This window comes from Drosophila subobscura, chromosome U (assembly GCF_008121235.1).
Source record: "Drosophila subobscura isolate 14011-0131.10 chromosome U, UCBerk_Dsub_1.0, whole genome shotgun sequence".
NCBI classification, from domain to species: Eukaryota; Metazoa; Arthropoda; class Insecta; order Diptera; family Drosophilidae; genus Drosophila; species Drosophila subobscura.
The window spans coordinates 6,093,866-6,117,202 of NC_048534.1; the positions used below are offsets into that span (position 1 = coordinate 6,093,866).

Consider the following 23,337-nt stretch of genomic DNA (forward strand, 5'->3'; position numbering starts at 1 on the left):
GGTTATATATATTTTATATGCATTTAAAGTGGGGGTTAAACTATAGAAAACTAATGTTTAAAGTGGGGAGAACTGCTGTTGTTTTTGCTAGGGGGAGCCATGGTTATGGCTATGGGTGGTTGAATGAAATAAGTGTATGACAAAAATAACAGTAGAGACTCAACTTGTTAACTTGATCTGTTAAAATTTTAATCTCCTTTATTTTTACTTTTTTCAATTTCCGAATATTCTGTAACAATCGGTTTCCTCTTTTTCTATAGGTTAATGATTTTGATGGATATTTGATGATTTATTGATGATCATATGATTTTATAGATAATTGTGGAAAATCTTCTGTGAATGTGTTTCGATAGAAGAATTTTTTCCAACTGGCTAAATCGATTTTTAAAGCCTTTCGTTCTTCTATTTACATTCCCCGAATATTTTGGAAAAATCTAGACTTTAGTTTTCTATAGCATGTCTCCACTGTACTTCGTTTGTGTACATTTACTGCCATGTACACTCGTAGTGCTCGGCTAAACCCTCACCATAAAGCTTCATGCTTTTGCATGCTTCACCCTGCTGCAAGTTATGGTTCTATGATTTTTGTGTGCGCTGCACTTGCGCTGCGAACAAGAGTTTTGTTGGGGCGGTTGCCTTGGTAAAAAAAAGGCAATTGCCTGCCATTTGCCATGTCGTTGGTTTATGAAGATTATTATTATTATGATTATGATTATTGCATTCATAAGATATTTCGGGTGCATTTAATGCAACGCTGAACTTTGCCGTGGAGCTTCTTGGGGTTGCACATAAAGTCAGGCAAAAAATGAAGTGGAAAAAGAAACTCTTAAATATTGTATAATAAAAAAACCAATAAAAACCATAAAACCATTAACCAAAAAATATGACCAATAATTAACATTAATGAGGAGCTTAAAATAGATTTTACAAGGGAATTTAAGTGGAAGGTGCCATACAAAAAGAAAAGAAAGAGCAAAAATCCAAGCAAATGTTCAGGCTATTGCTACAGTTCGAGAGCCACAAAACCAAATTCAAATTCAAATTCAAAGATTCCAAAACCATGCCAATATCTAAGATCTATTGCTATATAGTAGATGATTTTTTATATTCCTACCATATCGGGCCTGAAGTACACCTGTTGCGTATACATTGAGCTTTTCAGGGAGGATGTCCTGTCCGGGAATAAAATGCATTTCCCAGGCATTGTCGCACCAACACCACCCGTCATCGTCGTCGTCGTTGTTGTTGTGCCGCCGCCTGTGGGCGTCATATTAGGATGTGGATGTGAACGCGGATGAGGATGCGGGGATCCTCCGCCCACATCGGTTTTCTGCGCCGTCAGGCTGCTTGTCGAATTGACTTTTGAGGCGTGCGATAGGCGTTTCATATGCGTCCACATCTGATGCCAGGGCGCCGTCTCTTTCTAAATTGTTTTTTCGATGTTTTTTCCCGATTTTCATGGGAGGTTTTCATTTGTTTTACCATTCGGGTGGGGGCCGGGTATGTAGTTTTTTGTAGTTGTGGTTTTTGTTTGTGGAGTGGAAAAAGGTAGAAAATAAGGGGCAGGAATTGAGTATATTTCAGTATATTTTTGTTTGCGGAGGTTGTGTCGTGGGTTGGAGTAGGGGGTGGTACGAGAAAAACAGAAATAAATGGAATTTTATAGTCAATTATATCTTTTGTTGCTAGCCAATTTTGATTGAAAAAATAAAATGTAGTATAATTTATCTGGGTAATTTTTGATTTGGGACAAAAATATATTTTAAGTTAAGATTTGTGTTATATTTGAATAAATTGTAGGTATTCAAATCATAGTAGAAATATAGGATTTATGTGGTTTTGTTGTGGTAATAATATTTTAAAGGGGTATTTATTGCTGGCTTGCTATCATTATTAATAGAACATATGTATGTCTGTTGTGGGTTTCTAGGTTTTAAATTATATAAATCATTGGATTTAAAATGGGGTTAGTTCGAGAAGTTTACAGGCATATCCCTAGAAGATTATTTTTCATTGCATCAAATAATTTTCGTATGTTAAAACAAGAAAGATCTTAAAAAAAAAAAATTAAAACCGAAATGATCTCTAGAACATTTCGAATAATTTTGTATACATACATACATATGTATGTATGTACATCTAAAGCTTTAATAAATACTTTATTATTTAAATATATACCCAAGACTTCTTCAGAATTTTACGTTTCCCTCATTTGTTTTCCTAACACAACAGATTTTCCAGAGTGACTAAAAGATGGATGTCTCCCCCGTCATAATTTCTGCTGCTTTCTGTGAGGGGTGTCTATGGGCTCTAGAAATCCATACAAAACGCCGCACGCACTTAGCACCCACTCAGCACTTGGGTTCGCTTCCCTACCCTCCTCTCTCTCGAAAAGTTATCCACTGCACACACTCTCCCTTCCAAAAACAATGATGTCATACCATGGCAGCCACACGCGTTTACCATTTTAATTTTATTTGCCTTGTGCCTGTGGCTGTGACTGCTGCCCCCACTACGCTTATTACAGGGTATGATGTCAACAATTCTGGCCAGCACTGCCGCCGCCACGGCGCTGTGTTTTAAAGAAATTCCTAGATAAGAAAATAAACCGAAAGAAACTGTTGTTCCAACTAGCAGACGACTGCATTGGCGTTTTTGATAAGATTTCTTAATAATTATTAACAATTTGTAGCGATAGGCGATAGCAAGGCTGACTAATTTGATTCGCCAGCAAAATCAAACGGCAAAATAACTTAAAAACGAAATCATATTCTCATGAAAATTTATGAGAGGGCGGCTACTGGCTGTTGAGGTAGGCGTACTATTTATAGGGTTTGAGAGGATTTATTCATGAATGCATGTTAGTCATGAGTCAGGAAGCAGAGTTATCTGAGGATGTCTTGGGCAGATAAATGAATGAAGAATCGCTTAGAATAGATTTAGGGATTTGCAGGAATGCATTACTCTCTCCCCTTCCATTACTCATCTCTTTCCAGTGCAACGTTGCAGCCACTCCTTTAGCCCATTAAAACCTCATAAAAACCATTAAGCCACAAGGCTGTGGACAAACACACACACCTTCCATGGCCCCCTAGCAAAGCCCCTTAATCATATCCAACCCCATGGCCTATCCCCATCATCATCATCATTACTATCTTTTTATCAACTCAATTTATGTGATGGCATGGAGGGGGCAAGTCCCCAATGCGGTCGCTCAAATGCATTAAGAGGTTCGTGCCCTTGCGGCTGGTGTTCTTCTATGGGGCATATCCTCCATCATATGGATACAACCCTCGCTGCCTGGCTGCCTGCCTGCCCCCTCCTCTTACTCTTTTGTGGCACACACACGCAACGCGCAGTGTGGTGCGCCCCCTAATCAAATGAAAACAATTTCCGTTTGTCATGCCACACAGTTGCAGCAACGAGGCAGCAACAACCCTCCCAAAAAAAGACAGAAAAGAAAAGAGTAAAGTGCAGGCAGGAACAAGTCGAAAAATAATGGGGCTGTGGAAGCCGAAGTTGGAGATACGCTAACATATGAAAGGGTTGAGAGTGTGGGCCATAGGAACCGCCAAGAAATTATTGGAATATTTTGCAGATTTGTCATACATATATATGGAGAGCTATGAAATAGAGCATAAATTGGGTTGAATTACAATCCGCAATTCATTGAAATTGGGGAATGGAAACAAGAAATACAGTTAAATATTTCTGAAACTTATCATCTCACAAACCTCTCTTCATGGCAGCACAACTCTCTGCTAAAAAAGAGTACAACCGCTGCAGCGCGCTGGAGGAACGGAAGCAATGAAAATGGTCAAGCTGGCAGGGCAGTCAGCAATTGTGGCCCCTCCAAAAACCATGTAGAATGGTATCCAAGTATCCATGTACCCCACGTATCTGTATCTACTCGTGTGCTGTACCGTATCTGTGTGTGTATTTTGGGTTTCAGTTTTAGTTTGTGGGCCATGGGGCATGTGTTTGTATTGTTGTTCCGCTGTTGCCATGACCCCCATGAATGGCCCCTGCATGGCCTTCCCCTCTGTGACTCTCTTTTCAGCGTATAAACAATTCATTAAAACGGGAAATGGCAATTATAAAGAAATTATAGAGAGCAAGAGGCAAGAGGTAGGAGGCAGCCGCAGCCATGAATAAGTCTGAATAAATATGAATAAATGTGCTGCAAGTTGCAACTACCGAAGGAGGCTTGAACCCAAGGACAGAACCACAGATGCGACCCAATATTAAAGATGATTTCTGCACTGCAAGAACCTTAAATGAGGCAAGAGGCGGTGCATGCAACCGACCAGCACTCCCCACGTTGCTGTTTGGGAAACAAATGCCTGCCTTGCTCACGCATGCAACATGCCACAGCAGCAGCAACAAGAGCGACAGCAGCACTGTGTGCATCGTTCGACTGCATCTGCCTCTTCTGGTGGCATGCCTCGTTTAACTCCAAGTGGAGTGCAAAGTGGTGGAGCGGGGAGAGTGTGCGCTTAACTCAATTGCATATGCAACAGCAAACTGCAAGCTGCAACTGCAACTGCAGCAACAAACTACAATCTTGACTGTGTGGCATGCAACATGTTGATGTAATATGCAAATTGTTTGCATTGTTTTGAAGAGATTTTTCTTAAGAAACATTTTTTATCTCCCTACCCTCCTCCCTACGCTAAATTCCACAGAAAAACAAAAACATTGCCCAGAAATCTTGCAGTCGCGGAAAATGAGGAAGCTGCGGAAAAGCTGGGAAAGTTAACTTGAAGAGCTACAAATATTTATAGCAGTAACTGTCTGTCGAATGTTGATTATATTCTGAGAAATTCTAGTGGAAAGTTGCATTCAAATTTGTTGACTGGAAAAGTGGTACAAGAAAAATGGACGAAGCATATGTTGAAGATTAATTTTTCAGACAAAATTACAGACGAATCTGGCACTAAGCAGGATTTTAAAATTGGTTTTCTTTGTATGTCTTTTATTAGAGAAAGCATTGGGCTATTTTTCATGCCACGTTTAGCTATTCTTTAACACATTTCCCAAATATTTCAATTTAAGTTGTTTAATTTTGTCTTGTTTTGGTTTGGAAATTTATAAAAAAAGCGATCTTTTAGAGGCACTTTAATGGGTAAATGTGCACCATATGTTTCTTTATAGATGCTTTTGCAGTGTGTAATAAATATTTCACTTTCTGGCAAACAAATTGAAGCATTTGGCTTGAGATCATCTCACTCTCTACTGCTGCTGGGATCTTCTGTGACCTTTAACACTTTCCATATTTTCCTACGTTACGCAGCACCCCCACATGCATAACCCTGCCCCTATTCTTGCCACCTCCCTCTCCGTGCAGTACTTAATGAAATGAGCGAAGAGCAACTGCAGCTGTGAAGGCTGGTGGCCGGCTGGCGGCTTTTGCCTGGTGGGGTGTGGCGGTTTCTGTTGACTTTAGTGGGTCACTGTGCAGCCGCTTAATTGTGATAAATATCACTTTACACTGTTCAACATCGCTTTAAACTGTACAGAAGAAAATTGAGATGCAAACAGCAGCCGCAAGAACATCAAAAAGAGCACCCGACCAAAGGCCAATGGAAGATCATGTGGAATGAAGAAAAGACTTGGCCTAAAAGTCGAAGGTAAACATAATCTTTACAGGAAAATTAAGTTAAAGGAGACAAGAAAGAAAGTGCTACATTGGTGGCTCAAATGTAAAAATATTATTTCAGATCTAGCTTCTATTTTGATACATTTTGGAAGGGTTGCGAGTAGGAAAAATTCTCTAAAACTACAACAGAAGTGTATCCACAAAGCATACTCCCTATTACAGTTGATTCTCATCCAGACTAGTCGTAATTTAAATATCTAGAGATCATTCTATCTTAAAAATCCTATCTATCAGCCAAAAAAATAAGAGAAAAACCCAAAACAAAATATGAAATGCAATTTTCAGTCGGAAAAAGAGAAACCCCACAAATTAGCTTTAAGGCAGGCGCCACCCATTACCTCACCCTCCACACCCACACTCTGCTCTCCCCACCACGCTGTTCTTTTTTCTGGCAAACACACACACACACATTTTTCCATTGGCATTTCCTTTTTGCATTTGTGATTTGATTCCCTGTGTCCCTTCCCTTTGTTCGAGATCCCTCGAAACAAAAATTGCACTTCTGTGTGCCATTTGCTGTTGTTGGGAAAATTCCCTCGCGTAACCCCACTACTTCCTCCTCGACCTTCGACCTGCTTTGAAGAGGAGGAGCAGGGGGAAGGGGGCTGGATTCTCTCAAAGACTGCGCCTACTGCCGCCACATTCCCTTTTATTTGCATTAAGCCCAGCCATTTATTTGTATATTTTATTGTGGAGCATATTTCCCGCTAAAGTTTTGCCCCGCTTCTTTTATGAATGAAAATGAGCCAAAGGAGGGGTTGTTATGGGAGGTGGATGGCGGAATGTAGGCGTGTGTAGCTGGGTGGTTTTTGGAGAAATGATTTTCTCTGTTTTTGTTTTTGGCTCATTTTTATTTTTACGCATTTCTTGCGTGTAGTCTTTGCATCTTTTGCTTTTGTCTGTTTCGTTTGCTTTTATTTTTCCCCTTCATTTTGTGTCTCTTCGTCTGTGTTTAGTTTACTTTTAGTTTTTCTATAGTATGGTGCCGGGGTAGCGGGGGGTTTGCTCTATTTTCCCCCAAAAATCGTGTGTGTGCCCGTCGCGTCGCACACTTGTCTCTCGATTTATTCCACGATTTTCTTTCTTTTTTTTTTTCGGGTCTTCTGCGTGCGAGCAGGCAATTCCGCCCAAAAAAAAACGAGACTCAAATTACTGGGCTGGCGTAACACCAACCCTCCCACCCTTGGAAATTCAATTCCTTCTTTATCGGTTACCAGGTTTTCGTGGTGTTTATTTTTGGCTGAATAGTGTTGGCTATTTATTCTATTTATGGGCTAATTTATGAGGCTAATTGGGGAGTGAAATAAAGGTGGAGAAGAGGGATCAATACGCGTTTTTGACAGAGGTTTTTGGGTTACTTTGATTTGTAGAATGATATATTTAATGGGTCTTAAATTGTTTAAAATAGACCCTAATCCATATAATATTTTTATTTTGTGTTCCTGACACTTTATATATTTGTGCGCAGCCGACACTCGCACCTTTCCGGTGTCTGAGACAGTGAAAACAATTTAAAAGCAAGTAAATATTATTCTTGATTTCCTTAAGCAAGTCTTCCCTTCTTGCTGAATGATTTGATATCTATTGATTGCCTGAGTAATATCTATAGGGACTTTCCCCTTTGAAACAACTACAAAATAATTCTAAAGAATCCAAAGAGCACTCCTCTCCCTCTTCCCTCACAGTCCCTCCACTGACTCATCCATTAACCGCACTGCCACCGCACAACTCATCCAAAAACTCATTCGAACTCTGGCAACACTCGGTCCAATTTCTGACCATTTTCTAAGTTCCCCTTCTGCCCCACCGCTGCTGCTGGGCATTCATCCATGCAAAACGAACAAAAAAAAGTCATACAAAACAAAAAAAACTTGGCCATATGTATTTTTCATTTAATTTGTGTGTTTTTGTACTGGTACAATATTTCGCCTTCGTGGAATTCGAGCGAGCCGTTAAATTGAATTGCGAGTGCCGCAAATAAATTGACATTGAAATGTGTGCAACGTACTTCAGCAATTTATGGAAATTGTTTATGGGGTGCCATGCCATGTCCGAGGAAAATGATAAAAGATATGTCAGATTTCCCTCTGCTCTCCTCGGGGTTTTCCTTTTTCCAACAAGGGGTTTTCTTTTACGCCAAGTGGAACCCCATCTTTCTGCTCCAAATGCTACAGCGGATGGCCCTTTCTGTCGATGCAACGTGCAACACTGCAACCTGCATCCAAGTGCAACGAAGCAACGCCAGAGGATGGACATGGCGCTGGTCTTTCTCCTCCCTTTGGCTTTGCTTTGGGTCAAACATTGTACCTCATAGTCCGACTGTCTGCTTGCGGGCACGTACCTTAGCAACTTTTCTTTACCCTCCCTTCCTGCCTCTTTCTGTTTGCCCCTTCGTCTGTTTGCTTTCCCCATTTGTGGAGCCATGGCGCTTCCTACTCATCGCAGCTACTCTTGTGTCGTGTCTCTGGTTACCGCCGTGTCTCTTCGGCTCTTTTTGTATTTTATTTTTGCCTTCTTCTTTGCCTTGCCTCATATTTCGCATTTGGCCAACTAACGGGCCACAGCAAGACTCTTTGGGCCATTGCCTTTTTAAGTGTGACTAATTATGACGCTCTGCCGCTGACTCTGGCTGACTCTGACTCTTGGAACTCACTTTTGAGCCCCTTTTGATGTGATTCGCTGGAGTTCAATGCACTTCGTTACGCCAAAAGAAAACCCCCAAAAGTGTTGCCATTTTTCTACTGGTTTTCTTGCCCCGAAAATCTTCTGCAAGATTTAGGAGAGCTCTTCCCAAACTCCAAGTTTATTGATGGCAAAAACATCCTGCGCAAATATTTTGGCTGCAGTTTCCCTTTGGGCGACAGCTAGAAAAAGGAGGCCAACACCGACAGGAAAGAGGCACAGAAAGGGGTGGGAGAGGGGCTGAGCAGGCTGTATGTGGGAATTATGCAGGCAATTTGGTCTCAGAACTCTTACGTACAATTTGTTACGTCTATAAGGAGGCGCTGGGATGGCTAAGAGCGCAGGGAAACTGCCTCCAAAGCACTGCATCTATCAGGTAATCAGTCTCTGAACTGGTTTGGCTTTTGGCCAAAAACAGAATTGATGATGTGATGGAAAAACTAAGGCAAGTGCTAGGGGCAGAAGGAGGAACTGCCTGGGGGACAAGCAGAAGTTATTCAAAGGAAAATCTGTGTAAGAAATTGTTGAAATTTGGGAACTTCTTTAGCCGCTGGCATAACCATTCAAAGATAAACCCTTCAAGATATAATAATTTCAATCATGTGTACACTTGTTTTACGTGGTAAAAACCCTTCATAGATAAGAGCAACACAAAATCCTATGTCTATGTTGTATCGTTGTTATTGTCTGTCGTCTGCCTAATAGATTTCGCAATTCATTATCTGAGTTTATGTTCTCATTGAGCCATGAGAAGGTCTAACATGGGAAGGCCTCGGTCTGTTACCTGAGCAACTTCTGGATTTTGGTTCTAATGCTACCTGACAGTAGGGAAGCTCTGTCCCTTTTTCATGAATGCAAAACCCCAACAGACACATAGAGAGAGACGCTCCACTGGTTACACAGGTTACACTCTTTTTGCCTAAGCTTTAAACAAATAAAGAGGCTTTGGGCTTCTGGCCAGCTGATGGCCACACAATTCACAGTCAAAAAAAAAACAGATAAGAGCGTTAACCAAATAATATAACAGAATAAAAAGCATTTACATATAATGCTAAAAGAAGGTCGTAGACGACACCAACAAAGACGCGTAGCAGTAGCTGGGGGAGGGACACGGAAATATGCTCAAAGTAGCCCTCTAATCGGACGAACGAACGGACGGACAGTCCCACCTATTGCCTGAGAGCACAGAGGCCTGTAGCTGTGGCTGAACCATTAGTGAAATGTCTCCCCGTCAAGAGGTGGCTCCTGTGTGTATGTCTAGGGCTTATTTGGGTTAGGAAATTTGCTATCCCTACGCTACTTAGTCGCAGGGCCAAGGCTTTCACTAATTTGCAAGACATTTGTTCTGATTATGGCCAAAAATGAAGGAAAGGAGGCTCAAAACGGAAAGCAAAAGGTAATTTAATAACTGATTTTTGGTGTTTTGGTTTGGAGGTTTCAGTTTATTTGGAATACAATTTGTCTTTAAGCAATGATCCAATCATCAGTTATACTTTTTTTATAAAAAGAAATTCAAGTCGAATTTTCATGCCTAATTTTGTTGATTCCCCCTGTTAAAGGCCTCTCCCACCCTAAATTCAATTTCGATTGCGAAATCTTCCAAGAAAAAGGAGACTAAGATTAGCTAGGTTTCCAATGGTCTGCCCCACAGATACTGTGTTTCTTCTTACAGCTAGCAATCTTAATTGTAATTTATCTACAAAGCAAAAGAAGGAAGAAAGAACAGATCGTTGCCTCACCTTGGGATCCAATATGCTCCGCTCCAGGCTATCCTCACGATTCATTGTCGTTGCCGTGCTGCCCGTTCCTGTGCTGCTGCCACCGCCACCGACTCCAACTCCTCCACCATTGATGTCGCCTCCCCTCTGGCTGCTACGCTCTCGCTCTCGCTCACGCTCCTGCTGCTCGAGCCGGAGACGTGCACGCTCCACACGCGCCAGCGTGGGGCTATCGAGAATCGAAGGGGCACGCGAGGGTGGACGCGAATTGTTTGCAGCATTCGTGTGCAACTGCTGCAGTTGATGCTGCAGCTGCTGCTGCTGTTGCTGCTGCTGGTGGTGCATCGTCTCGAGTGTGGCACTGTTGTTGGAGGAGGTCGACCCTGGTGTGGGCGTGGCCGATGACGAGGAGTTGGTCATCGTCGCCGTGGACGTTGTGGATGTTGTGTGGTGCATCAGCATCTTCTTTTTGTTTTTGTGGAAATGATGCTTGAAGGTTTTCTGATTTTTGTTTTTTCTTTTGGGTAGAAAAAATGTATTTTCTTATATTTTTTGTTGCACTTTTTTTTTGTATGTATTTTAATCAAACTGTGTATTGAGATACGAAAAGTTCGATTTATGTTTAGTTTTAGTGGGACTTTGGCTAGTTTTAGGTTTATTTTATGAGTTTTAGTGGAGAATGTGACTCGTAAAGGGTCTGCCGGAAATTGTTTTGCATTTAATAAATATATAACAAAGAATTTCTCTTGAACAAATATTCTGCTATTTAGAATCTCGAAAATTATAACTTATCTGTGGCCTTAAAATAATTCTACAGATATAAATTAAAAATCCAATTTTAGATATCATTTTGAGTAAATATCATTCGCCTCCAGCAAGTCCCTTCTTCTCAATCCATCCACAATTGTTGGTGGTAAATTACCACCTTGTTCCACTTTCAATCCTTTTTCTACGCCACCTTTGACATCTTTCGTTTATTTCTACTTTTTTCTTTGGTCCATTCTCTACCAATATTTATGATCTCTCGCACTATCTCTAGCAGCCAGACGCCAAATGGAAGTCACAAATTCAGTTTTTTCTTTCAACAGCAGAGAGCCAACCAAAGACCAAATGCCCCAAACCAAGAAATGGCCAATGCTCGGGGAACTGCAGCAGCAACAACTACAACAACAACCAAAACTGAACGAACCCAAACACAGTCTCTTAATATTTTCACAAAACTGGTTTTCTTTGTGGTGTTTTTTTTTTTGTTTTTTTTCGGGTTTGAGGTCTGTTTCGCAGGTAGTTTTTACTTTCGCACAATACTAAAAACAACAAAAACACACAGCACACAAAACACACGCTGCAAAATGCAAGATACAAAACTATCTGGCAATCGCAGTGCCAATTCTTGGGGGCACTTTTGCGAAGCTGTTTATTGGCTGACTGAAAGCTGAATTGACGTTGGGTTTATTTTGTAATTTATTTTTGCATCTACGGCATGCGAGACACGTTTTGATATTTGTTTTGATATTTCCGCTGTTGACAAATTAATTAATTCTTTAATTTGTTTTTGATGGAGATTTTGCACATACTTTTCCTTAGATTTATTTATATATTTTTTGTTTTGATTAGATTGGCAGCACGTCGCGTTGTCGCATTTCTTTGCGTTTTTGGCTATTGAAAAAACCAATTTTGTTTTGCAGTTGCAAAATTTTATTTTCAAATATATCTTCTGGCGCGCAAAGCAAGCGAACAAGACGGGATACGCTCGAGTATCTAGATACTCCGTACCGACCGATGCGAACCGTAAGTTTTTATTGAAATTATAAAATTCCTCTTGCCCGTTCGGAACCAGTTTTACTCGCATTTTGCCAACAGATGTTGCAAGAAAACATGTTGCCGGCAAGCTAAAGAAAAATAGGTAGGGACAAGAGGCACAGCGGGCAAGAAAATTCAACGCTTGCAAGGCACCCGCACACGAATACTTAATATACTGTGAAAATGTAATACAACATGTTGCCGCAACTTTAATGGAACGTCTGTTAACAGAGTCTGCCGTTTGTTGTGTTCGAATCGAACCGCTTGCCTGGCATGCATCGGCATGCGAACATGTTCTAACGGGGTTTGAGGTTGCGCGAGTCGTTAATAATTTCCCTTATTTGATTTGTTGTTTTTCTTTAGTCAGCGCTAAAATCGCCAAAACAAAAACTTCTTGGATATGTTGGTGGAAAATCATGGTATTTGGTGGAATTTGAGGGTGGAATTAGGAAATCAAACTGAGGAAACTTTATAATGAAGATATTATAAGACGGAAAACACGTTTCAAAAATGTTTACCTAAACTATTAATTTCAAAGAATTTTTAAAATGAAGCCATTAGAAATTTCTTTAGTTAAAATTCACATAAATCATATTTATTTTCTACTATCAAGAGTAATATTTCCCACATTTGGGCTATAAAAATTACCCAAAACAAACTGAGATCCAACCTAATGCAACCTCACGCACATCGAACTTCGAGCTCGAACACGCCAATCAAGAAATTCCCGCACAGCTCGAAGAAGTACTCTGGAATTCCTTCACATAAGAGATACAAAGATACTTTTTACCGCGATGAATGCGAATTGAACGGATAAGAGTTGCTCCAAAGGTAATAATGAAATATTTATGGAATATTTAAGGAATAATATGAAATTAGTTGACCATCGGCCAAATATAGAGGAAACTCCTCCTTTCTAAAAAAGACCCCACAAAAACCTTACAAGGAGTCGTTTCAAATGTCATATGAATTCCATTCTTTCTGAATGATATAATCAAACACTTGACAGATAAGTCAATTCAAGCACTTGAGTCATACGACAACTTTGAATAAGTAAAATTATACCATCAGATGAGTCCCCCACATCTAAGAGAATGTATTGGAGATTGGGTTCCTCCCCGCCGTAATCTACGAGATACGATGATTCAGAGATACAACGAAATTTTGTGCGGTATGCGAATCACGCAATTATGCAAATCATCGGACAAATCGGCAAATCGCGTATCTTTCCATCTATCTCCCTCTCTCTCTGTCTGTCTTTAAGACGGAACGTGCCATTTTCTGTACGATCTATGGATGTTTTTTTTTTTTCATGTTTGTTTTTAGTTTCCAATTACTGACAGCAACACACCATTCATGGGGATCTTCTCTCTGGCGCCAGACATAAGTTTTGGTTAATTTCGAATGAAAATTCGTTGTCGCATTTTTCGTTTTATGTTTTTGTGTCTTGTATTTTTTTGGGGGATTCTTGGAACACATTTTGAATGCATTTTATTTGATTCTTTGATTTTCGGTGTGTGTCTGTGGCGAGCCGTGACAAGTGGCTTGATAACTTTATTGCTGGTGTGTTCTCAATGTCTTATTTCCCCCATCCTATAATTTTGTGTGTGATTATCGGATCTTGATTGAGGAGTCTCTGAGGTAGGGGAGGTATCGCTTGAAATGTGATCGTTGGAAAAAGCATTTTATATTGAGCCTCCTTGTGAATATTTTTACTTTACAAAAATTATGATTGAGGTGCCATATCTTATCTTCATATTGGATTATAGGCATGAATAGCAGGGGAATATTTGTATGGGGTTATGGAATTGTTTTCTGGCTAATGAGGGAGGAAAGTTTACAATGGAATGTGGTAGTTGCATGCTTAAAATTTATCTTACAGCAATAGCTACAAGTACGTCATTCCCTTATCCGTTTAAGAGTTCTTTAAACTTTCTGTAGGAGACCCTGAAGCTCACCCTGAGAAAACCCCTCCTTCCCATTTTTCTATAAATATACATACACATATGTATGTATGTATGTATGTATAAACCCTGCAAAGTCTTATCCATATGAAATTCCCTAGAGAATCACAAGATTTCCTGCATTTATGGCGCTCTTATTATATTTTTTAGAAAATCACAAGATATGTCTCTATTCATAACTCTTATCTAATCGCTAGAAATACTCTTTTAAACATTTGCTTATGAAAACCCACGGCTCCCCCTCATAAAGTATGCCATTTGGGGTGGTATTTTCATAGTCTTCACCATCTCTCTTTGCCTTATAAAGCTCTTCCTTAGCTTATTCTTCGGATTTGTTGTTGTTTTTGCTGCTGGGTTCTCCTCTTTTTCTGTGCCGCATTTCCGTTGCGTATTGGAAAAAGCTTCCATCTTTGTGGTTTTCTGTTTGGCTTTTTTTTTTTTTAATAATTGTTTTTTGTTCTAACATTTATTCAATGGTTTATCAAAATGCTGACGACGACGCGGCCGCCGCCGCTTAGTCTGGCTGCCATTTTAAGAACTAAAGTTTTTCTTTCTACTATTTCTCGTGCGCTTTGTTTGCAGTCCCTCTCCAACCTCTTCCCTCTGTAGTTCTCCCCTCTGTTTAGTTCCCTTTTGTAGTTCCCTCTCTCTTTATTTTTCTCTTTTATTTTATTCTTCATTTTCTATGCATATCGCCTGATACGGCGCTTCGGCTACGTCCATATCTGCGTTTTGTATGCATTCATCGCATTGCCTTCGAGTGAAGTTCTTTTCATTTTTCCCTTCCCATTTTTTATCGCAAAACTTTGGCAGAACAGGAAAAGGCGCGTTCGGCATTCGGACTTTGTCTTTTAGTTTCTTTTAAATATTTTTTCCAGATATGTTTTAGTATTTGTCATATGTTTTGTATGCAAAAGTGACATTTCCTCAGCGCGGATTTTTAGCTCTTATCATCATCAGCTGCTGCTACTGCTGCATCATGCAACATGCGGGTTCCACTCTCATTCCTGCGTTTCTGTCGCTGTTGTCAGTCGATGAATGTCTGTCTGTTTGACTGCTTAGATAAGCCTCATACTACCGCAATGATAATGCAGCGAAAAAAAGGAAGGAAAAATAAAGAAAGAATCAGCTTGAAGACAAGTCAAAAGAGCAAACTGTGCTCCGATTGCCAACTGATTTGCAACTGGAATGCTGCGATGAAAGACAGAAAGAAAGAGGAGTGCTATGATGTGTCCTACGATAGAGAGTATTACAGTACAGTCAGGGATTTGGCTATGAAATGGGGAATAATTGTTTTTGGAAGCGTAAAGTTAAATTAAATTTGTTCCCCGGAATTCATTTGATTTAATTTGTATACAAGATTCCTCATAATTTTCTTCACAGTACCATAGCTATTCCATCGCAATCCATATATAATATTCCTCACAGTTGCATAGATATTCCCCATATTCCACACTCCGGAAAGAGCATTTCATGTGTCCCCTGAAAATTACACGATATGTATGTATGTATATATTTTTGTAGATTGTTATTTTATTGCATATATGTATATATTTTCCGATTGCAAAAATTCTTCTGCCTAGAGGCAGCAGCTTCGAGTCTTGTTTTCATCCCATAAATCACTGATAAAAACTCAAATGATTTGCATCTACCATAAAATTCCATTCCATTTCATTTATATTCATTTAAATGTGCATATTATTTTTTCTGTTTCCGCGACGCGTTAGACATTCAAGGCACTGACCATGGGCAATTAGTCAGTGTTTGTGGCAATGGAAATATAAACTAATAGCCTATGCCCCATTCCCCATGCCTCATGCCCCTTCCTTTTCAATAAAAGACATTCCCTGAAACACGCACTCTGTCTCTCCCTCCAGCAAGAGACTTGAAAGAGAGACCGTCGCAGTAGAGATATAGGGGTAGGGGCTGGGTGTCTGTCTTTTAATTACGTGTGTAAATTGGTCTACAAAAATAAAATTAATTATTGTAAGCAATGTTAATAACATTATCGTCCCGGCCTGACATCTTTATTGGTCATCAAACAGAGGCATGAGCTTTGATTGAAGCACAACCAAGACTTTGATTGAACACTGTATTGCGAGGGGCAGTGATTTCTTATGGGAAATTACAAATGTATGGATGAGGGCATATACAGACATGAATATGAGGGAAAAGATGGAGGAAATTTAGAGACAAAATGGAATAAAAATGTTTTTTTTATTGTACTACAAAAAGTATTCCAAAATTGCATTATTCCCTTGCATTAGGGTAGATTATCAATTGGATCTACAGTATCCCATATAATTATCCATCATATTATCCATATAGCACCCAAGAAAAAATATAGTTCCAATGCTCTTTTATTACTCCCAAAGAAACATCCTTAATTGTATTGATTGTTGGTCAAAACATGCAGGAATGTTCATTTCATTCCATTAGAAATGATCTCCAATTAGCTCACAACTGCTTCTAAATCGGTATTCTCATATCATTCCATCATATCATATCTGTATCCATATCCGAACCCTTTTCTTCTGCTTCGCTAAACATATTAGAGCCGAAATAATCCCTCAAAAATAAACCGGATTCACCTCAGCCTTGACTTCTTTTCTCCCCTCTGCCAGCACATTCCTCGAGTGACGACTACCTGCCTGCTCCTTTTCATTGAAAAACTCAACTCTTGCCATAATCGTATTAGAATTCATTTGTGGTCCAAGACAATAAAAAGGTCTCCCATTTAATTAAAATAATTTCAATGTACCGCTGGCTGCCGGCAGCTCCTTTGGTCTCGCCTTTCCCTTCCCTTCCATTCCACTCTGAATCTCCCTTTCAAACATTGACGCCCGTCTGTCTATATCCACAGACTCTGGCAGGAGAGGGGGGTGCTTGCCAATAATCATTTGGTTTTTATTTATGCGAAAAACGAGAAATATGCCAAGTGGCCAATGACTTGGCACAGAGTGGTAGTGAGGGAATGACTCATTTGTATCTGTGTATCTTCGAGATTCCATGGAAACAACAGCGATATGATCTGCACAGGGAACAACAACAAAAGGCAATTGGCAGCTGGCAGTTGTGCAATTTTATGCTCGTATTAATCGCTCACTAAAACGTTATTCAATTGGTGACTATATTTCTTAGTGGCTTTCGCTATAAATTCACCGAAAATTGCATGGCATACTTTTAAGTGGCCATCAATATTCGCATTGATGGTGCCCCCAAACGATGCAGCGGGCTTTTAGGTGGTTCCAAAGACAAAAATGTAGAGGAGAAACGTGATGGTAGATAGATATAATATGCAATATATATATTTATAAATACAAGTATAGTTATATGTATATAGGGAGACAGAAGCGTGCTCAAGTGCTTGTCTAGACAGCTGTTTCCCTCTGGCCAGCAAAATGTCAAATGAAGTTGAATTTTCGCCCAAGGTAAATATTGGTGAGTAATTGGAAAGGCTGTGCGAGGAGCAGGAGCAGCAGAAGTCGTGGAAACTGCTCACTGCTAAATGCCAGTCATTGTTGTTTGTTGTGGTGGCAAAATGCTGAAAAGCTTCAAAGGAACTAAAGTAAGTCCTGCAGTCGCCAGACTTCTTGGTTTTCTTACGACTGCATTGGGGACTTAACGAAGCAAATCACTGAGAAAGTTCACAAGAAAAAATAGGGGAAAAAACTTGTGAGGGAAACCCTTTTTCTCGCTCCTCTGCTTTTCCTTGGCGGGAGTATCCCCGGCCGATTTGTCCATCATTCAAAGGCCTTGGCCACATTTGGCGTTAATTAGTTTTGGCAGCAGTGGCCGTCCTTCCTGCGGGCACGAGACTTTCTTTCCGCCAATCATTTACAACAGCAGCACACTCTCCACTCTCTCTACTTTCTTTCCTTCTTCTTTTTTTTCACCAAAAACAATTTTCATTAACAGTCCGTGGACGTCGTCGACATTTGCCCCCTCAATCCCTCAATTGGTGGCAGCCCCAGTCATGGATGATCCCTCTCCGCCCCCCTTTTTGCGTGTCGTTTCTCTCTGATTACACATTTTAACGCCATTTTTGGCGTAACTTTTTCTCTTTAGCCTCCTGAATTTTCCTTCGTTAAACCCTTTAGGCCACGCAAAAAGTGTAGGAACAACTTTTTCTCCTGCTGAAAAGAATCTCAATGAAGGAAGGCAAGGCAAAAGGGTTAACAAGGAAAATTTGATTTATTTGATGAGTTTTTTGTGTTGTTGTTTGGATGGGGGGAGCGAGAAAGAGCATTGAATGAGCATAAAATGAAGTTTGTCTTGAGCATTTTCCCAGGAAAAACTAACAGAAGTTGATGGACATGGAAATGGAGCTAATTAGGGAGAAGTTTAAGTGGAAATTAAAGGGAAATTTAAGTTCAATTGATTGGGATATTTAAGGAAATGTGGAGAGAATTGCGAGGTGAGGCAGAGAATTAATTGCAAAAGTGACAGTGTTTTTTTTCGTAATTTTCATTTGCAATAGGCCAAGGCCGCCGTTCCATTGGAGCTTCAAGTCATGTATAGTTGTAAGGTGATTATGTACACGGATTTCTAATTCTCCTCAAACTCTCCTCCTAAAACATTGTTCTCTTCTTTTCACAACCTTTAACCTTCACCTTTCCCCATTTTTTCTTTATCCAAAATTTAATATTGTTTCTTTTATTTAACGATAGACAAACTTAAAACTTTTTAATACTCGTCCATTTCCCAATTTTTTGTCATGTCAGAGGCAATACCAGATAAGCAGTGAGCATGGTTTATGTATGTCACATTATTGTCGCCTTAGGTATTCCTCCTGCTCCTGCCCATTCCCATTCATTCTATAGGCTCCCCTCAGGAGCACATTTTAGATTCGCAGGACATGCTACAGGCAGTTACCCAATGGAATATCAATGCAGTCACACTTCTAGCACTCTCTCTACTTGGCTGGCCAGCTCTCTAAGAGACAAGCGACACTTTGCTCTAAATTCAATAAAATAAAGTAAAGAAAGAAAAAGGAAAACTTTTTGCAGCAACAAAGCCGCTGATTATCCTACACCCTGGCAAGGCGGTGGGCATTGGGGGGCGTGTCAAAGTAAAGGAAGTGACATGAATAATTCCCCAGAGCAAACATATCCATGGCCAAACGGAATGGAAACCCTTATTGTAATTACATTTACACGGGGGAAAAACGAAGGAAAACTCTAGAATGAAAGTTGTAGATTCAATTAGATTTAATTTACGCAACTTTTCCCACACGAAAGGGAAGCAGCACAAAACTTTGGAGCATAATTAACTAAGGAATACGCACCCGCAGTCGGCATCCAGACAGCCCTTAAAGTTAAGGTTAACTTTAACTTGAAGTTTAACAGGGAGTTTTGCTCCGCCACGTCAAATGTCAAGTGAGTGGCGGGAACATTAAATGTGTAAAAATTGCAAAACTTTTCTCATATAAAATGTGTATTAAATCATTTTTTATGACATTTTCTTGGTTTTTAGTTGCGAGGTTCCGCTTATTTTTCTGCTGTTTTGGGGTGGGAAAACTCTCTTGTTTCCACCTGTTTACACTGTACTTTTTGCTGTTGCTTGCCCCCCCGTTCTTGGTGCTCTTTTTTAGCTTCATTTTTTTATGCTTGCTGCCGTTTCCATTCTTCATTTTATGCCTCATTTGGCGGCGGATTTGCTGCTGTTGGAAGTCATTGCGTATGAGTGATATTTTATGAATGCAAAAATCTAGTATTCTAGAGTTTATAGTTCATTTAGGGGGATTATAAAGTGGAGCACCTGTTTATGGGAGTATCTTCAGGATATATAGAAATTATTACCTTAACTTCCGACTGTTCTAGGGTTACTTTTTGTCACTCTTAAAGCGTGAGCTTCCTTCTGAAAGAAAAGCTATTGACCCTACGGTCACTTGCCTCCACATTTGTCACTTTTACTCCGAGGATTCCCTCTCTCTGTTGCACACAATTCAAGTGTTCTTTGTGTACAAGCAACTTTGATAGCTAAACGTCTATATGGTGTACATAAAACAACTGAATTATCATAAGCAGTCACGGACATCAAGAGGCAACTACTGTTGCTGCTGCAGTGTGAAAAAGTGACTGCAAAATAATCGCAATGCAAAATAGTTTTCCCAACATCTGCTGCTGCTGGTGCGACCCCCAGCAAAAAGTGAACTTGACATTTGACATGTGACAGCCAGACAGAAAGCCATGAAAATGAACAGCAAAAATACAGCCAAAAAAGATGAATAAAAGCAGCAAAAAGAAAGCAACAAACGCAGCAAAAAGGAAGAACTCGATGCAGTCAAAAAGTAGCAGCCAAAGCAGTCAAAAAGTAGAAACAACAAGCAGTTGACAGGATTATAATTTGACCGAAAGAGTCAAACTTCTAACAATAAGTCATGACAAAAGGAAGCCACCAGAAAATGTTAGTTAACAGCGACTGAACTTTTAATTAACATTTGCCTAACATACTCCAATTGTTAATTAACATTCAACTAACATTTTAAAGGGTAACGTTCTACCTATATTCAAGGTTAAATTCATTAGCTAATTGGCTGAAGTGGCGTGCCACTAAATCAGGGGAAAAACAGTCAACATGCAAAAGAGCTGTTGACAAGAGAATTTATATAAGAATTTCCATTAGAATTTCCATTAGTGTGCATTTCCATTAAAATTCTTAAACTAAAAACGCTGACAGGATCTAGCTTTAAAGTAAAGTTTTCTGATGGCTGCCTATCTTGTCTGCCTGCCTCTCAATATAATATTTAAATTAGAATTGAAATGTTAAAAAGCCAAAGAGGCAAACAGACACCAGTGGCGGCTCATTGGCCATGACGGCTGGTGGTGATAATCTGCTACTGGAGAGACTAAACAGAAAGGCAGAAGAGCAGTCAGAGAAGGGGCAGAGAGGGGTATCCTAAGGAGGCAAAGAGAAAGCCCAAAGGAGGCAGCAGTGTCCTGCAGACAACAAGCAGCAGGGCTCGCTTCCACAATTTGAAAAAAAGTGTCAAAGTGCCGCCAGATAACGACAAGCCGCCAGACAACATTCTGTTAGACAACTGACAGTAAAAAAAAAATGCATAATAAATACATGGAAATATATTCCACGGCAAAGAAATGTAGAAGACGAAAAGTCTGAGAACAGGAAGTAAACCGCAGGATAATCAAATTGGGAATACATTCACAGTGAGAAAGCAACAAGGGAATGGCATTACAAAGAGTAAGCCAAAGCCAATTGTTATCCAGAGAATGGCAATGATTTGAGCAGCAATTGATGGATAATGAGATATCTATTGTGGCTAAGAAAGTTTCTTAGAAATTGCCTAACAACCAAGTTATTTAAGGCTAATAATGATGGAGCACTTCGAGGAGTAAAATTTTCAACGGGAAAAAAAAGAAAAGATAAAGAGAACAAAAGGTGTTTGGGGGAGATTAACCTCTCAGGAAATACTTTCCAAAGCATCACAGGGAATGTACAAATTCGTCACTTCAGTTGATAATAGACATTTTTGTAGTCTTTCTTTAACCAAATTGGCTTTCCTTTAATGTCTCTCAAAATACTAAAGCTTGTGCTTATTTAAATTCAAAATTTCAAAGGAAATTCGCTTCTAATCCGATTAAAAATTTCCGTTTAAAGTAGAATTTTCTGCATCAAAAGAGTTAAGCAACAGTCAGGGCCTTTGCCCTTTGCATTCTCCTTAGGAAAATTCACTGCTATCTACAGTTTTCATGTGTCACAATGCCCAGCACCTAATGCTCGGCTCTTTGTTTCTTTTTTTTTTTTTTTGGCCTGCAGCCAGCAGTTGGCACTAACCAAAGAGAAGCAAGGAGACTAGCAGCAAGGAGACTCCTGCTAGGACGAGCAGAAAGGAGACTGCTCTTCCCACGGACTGCCTGCCTGACTAATTCCAAAAAAGAGCAGAAAGGCCTCCTAGTTCTCCTGTTCATGGGTCACGCACTCTACTCGTTTTTGGCATTCATAAATCGAAATCTGAAATGTTGATCAGATTTGTGCAACAATTTTGATGGCATTTTGGCAGCAGGCTGCAGGATGCTGCTGCCTTCTGCCAACCTGTCCGGCATCGTAAATAGCAATTTGCCAGCTGCAGAAAAGTGTCTGTATTTTGCCAGCCTACGACATTAAGTGCGGGCAGAAAACTCGGATTTTGATTGGCATTGTGTGCGTGTCCTGGTGCTGGAACTTCGATGCACGCCCGTATCAACATAAATGCCTCCTTCTACCCTTAGGCTGGCAGCAAATTTGATTCTGTTTGCCTCCTGCAAGTGCAATTCAAACGAGCAAACTAATTTGATTAGCCCAATAAATACACAACATTAGCCTTGGCCATGTACTCCAGCGTTTTGTCCTCTGTATAATCTCCTGTTTAGATCCCTATTTAGTTCTCTGTTTAATTCTCTGTCCTGTGTTTGGTTGGCTTAATTAAATTTGATTTGCCCAAACCCCGCCACTCTCTTGGCGGTCAATTATGCAAAAGGGTTTCCGATTGCCGAGCATTGCGCTTTTAGTTTCAATTACAGCAGAAAATGTGCTTGAATTATTCAGTTTTCCATTAGTGGGGAGCGACTTTCGACCACTGGCAAACGCATCTGTGGCATTGAAACGTGTGTCTGTTGCACATGGGTCATGGGTCATGGGTCAAGAATTGTGTGACATAGATCCGAAAAAATCCCCTCAATGGGATGAAAATTTAAGTTTTTTTGTATGGTCTGAAGTCAGGACTCAGCCTGAAGCCACATTTCCTCTCTATTTTTCTTTAAAAACCTCTCTGTAAGTCAAAACCTTTCTTTAGCTTACATTTTTCTGCCATTTCTACTGCCAAGTTTTACACCAAATTTCAATTTGAAGCGGGTTTTTCCCTCCATTTCTCCATATATTTTTCCCCTGCCTCTGCGCACTGCAGGCAAACATCATAAAACCCTTGAAAGGGTCCTTCGACATAAAACACTTGACCGCTTGACCTCAATTTCACACAGAAACCAGAGCCAGGGATCCCAGGGATCAATGACTCTCGAGGACCAGACCCAAATGTCAACACACAACAACAAAAAAAGAAAAAAAGCCGAGAAAAAATGTTTTAAAAATTCCAACACGTCGGCAATTGTTGGGATGATGCGCATAAAATAAGCATGAAAATGGAGCGCACAAATCAAAGGGCAAGGGAGGGATAAACTATGAGTAGTAGAAAGGGTTTTAATATCTGTGTAGAAACTCGCCTCATTAGACATTGAATCATGGACTCTGCCATGATTTGCACTCCAGCAATCGAATCACATCACACTAACACCGCCCGAAGGCGTGAATCGGCGCAAATTGATTTCATCCTTCGATGAAAGGAGGCCGCCCCGAGGCGGTTGGCGCCACCTGCCTGGAAAATTAAAGATTATCCCTCCTGTTTGTGTTTAGTGTTTGATAAGCTCCATTCACTCACGTGCCACATTTTAGCACACTATTTGGGCGATGGTGGAAATATCCTGGAAATATTCTCCCACAGACTAGGCTGAAAATGTGT

At 40.1% G+C, this 23,337-nt stretch overlaps 1 protein-coding gene across 4 annotated transcripts in view; it reads right to left on the reverse strand.

Moving 5' to 3' along the window:
• The window catches only part of LOC117900976, a 41,820-nt gene extending 31,241 nt beyond the window's left edge, over positions 1-10,579 (reverse strand). For 3 of the 4 annotated variants that reach the window (XM_034811564.1, XM_034811566.1, XM_034811565.1), the window contains exons 1-2: positions 10,081-10,579; positions 1,115-1,423 (exon numbers count right to left, since the gene is read on the reverse strand). In XM_034811564.1, coding sequence (XP_034667455.1) covers positions 1,115-1,423; positions 10,081-10,521 — 750 coding nt within the window. In that variant the 5' untranslated portion in view covers positions 10,522-10,579. The remainder of the gene's footprint in view (positions 1-1,114; positions 1,424-10,080) is intronic. The other variant, XM_034811567.1, reaches the window with a different exon arrangement.
• Between the last annotated feature and the right edge of the window lie 12,758 nt (positions 10,580-23,337).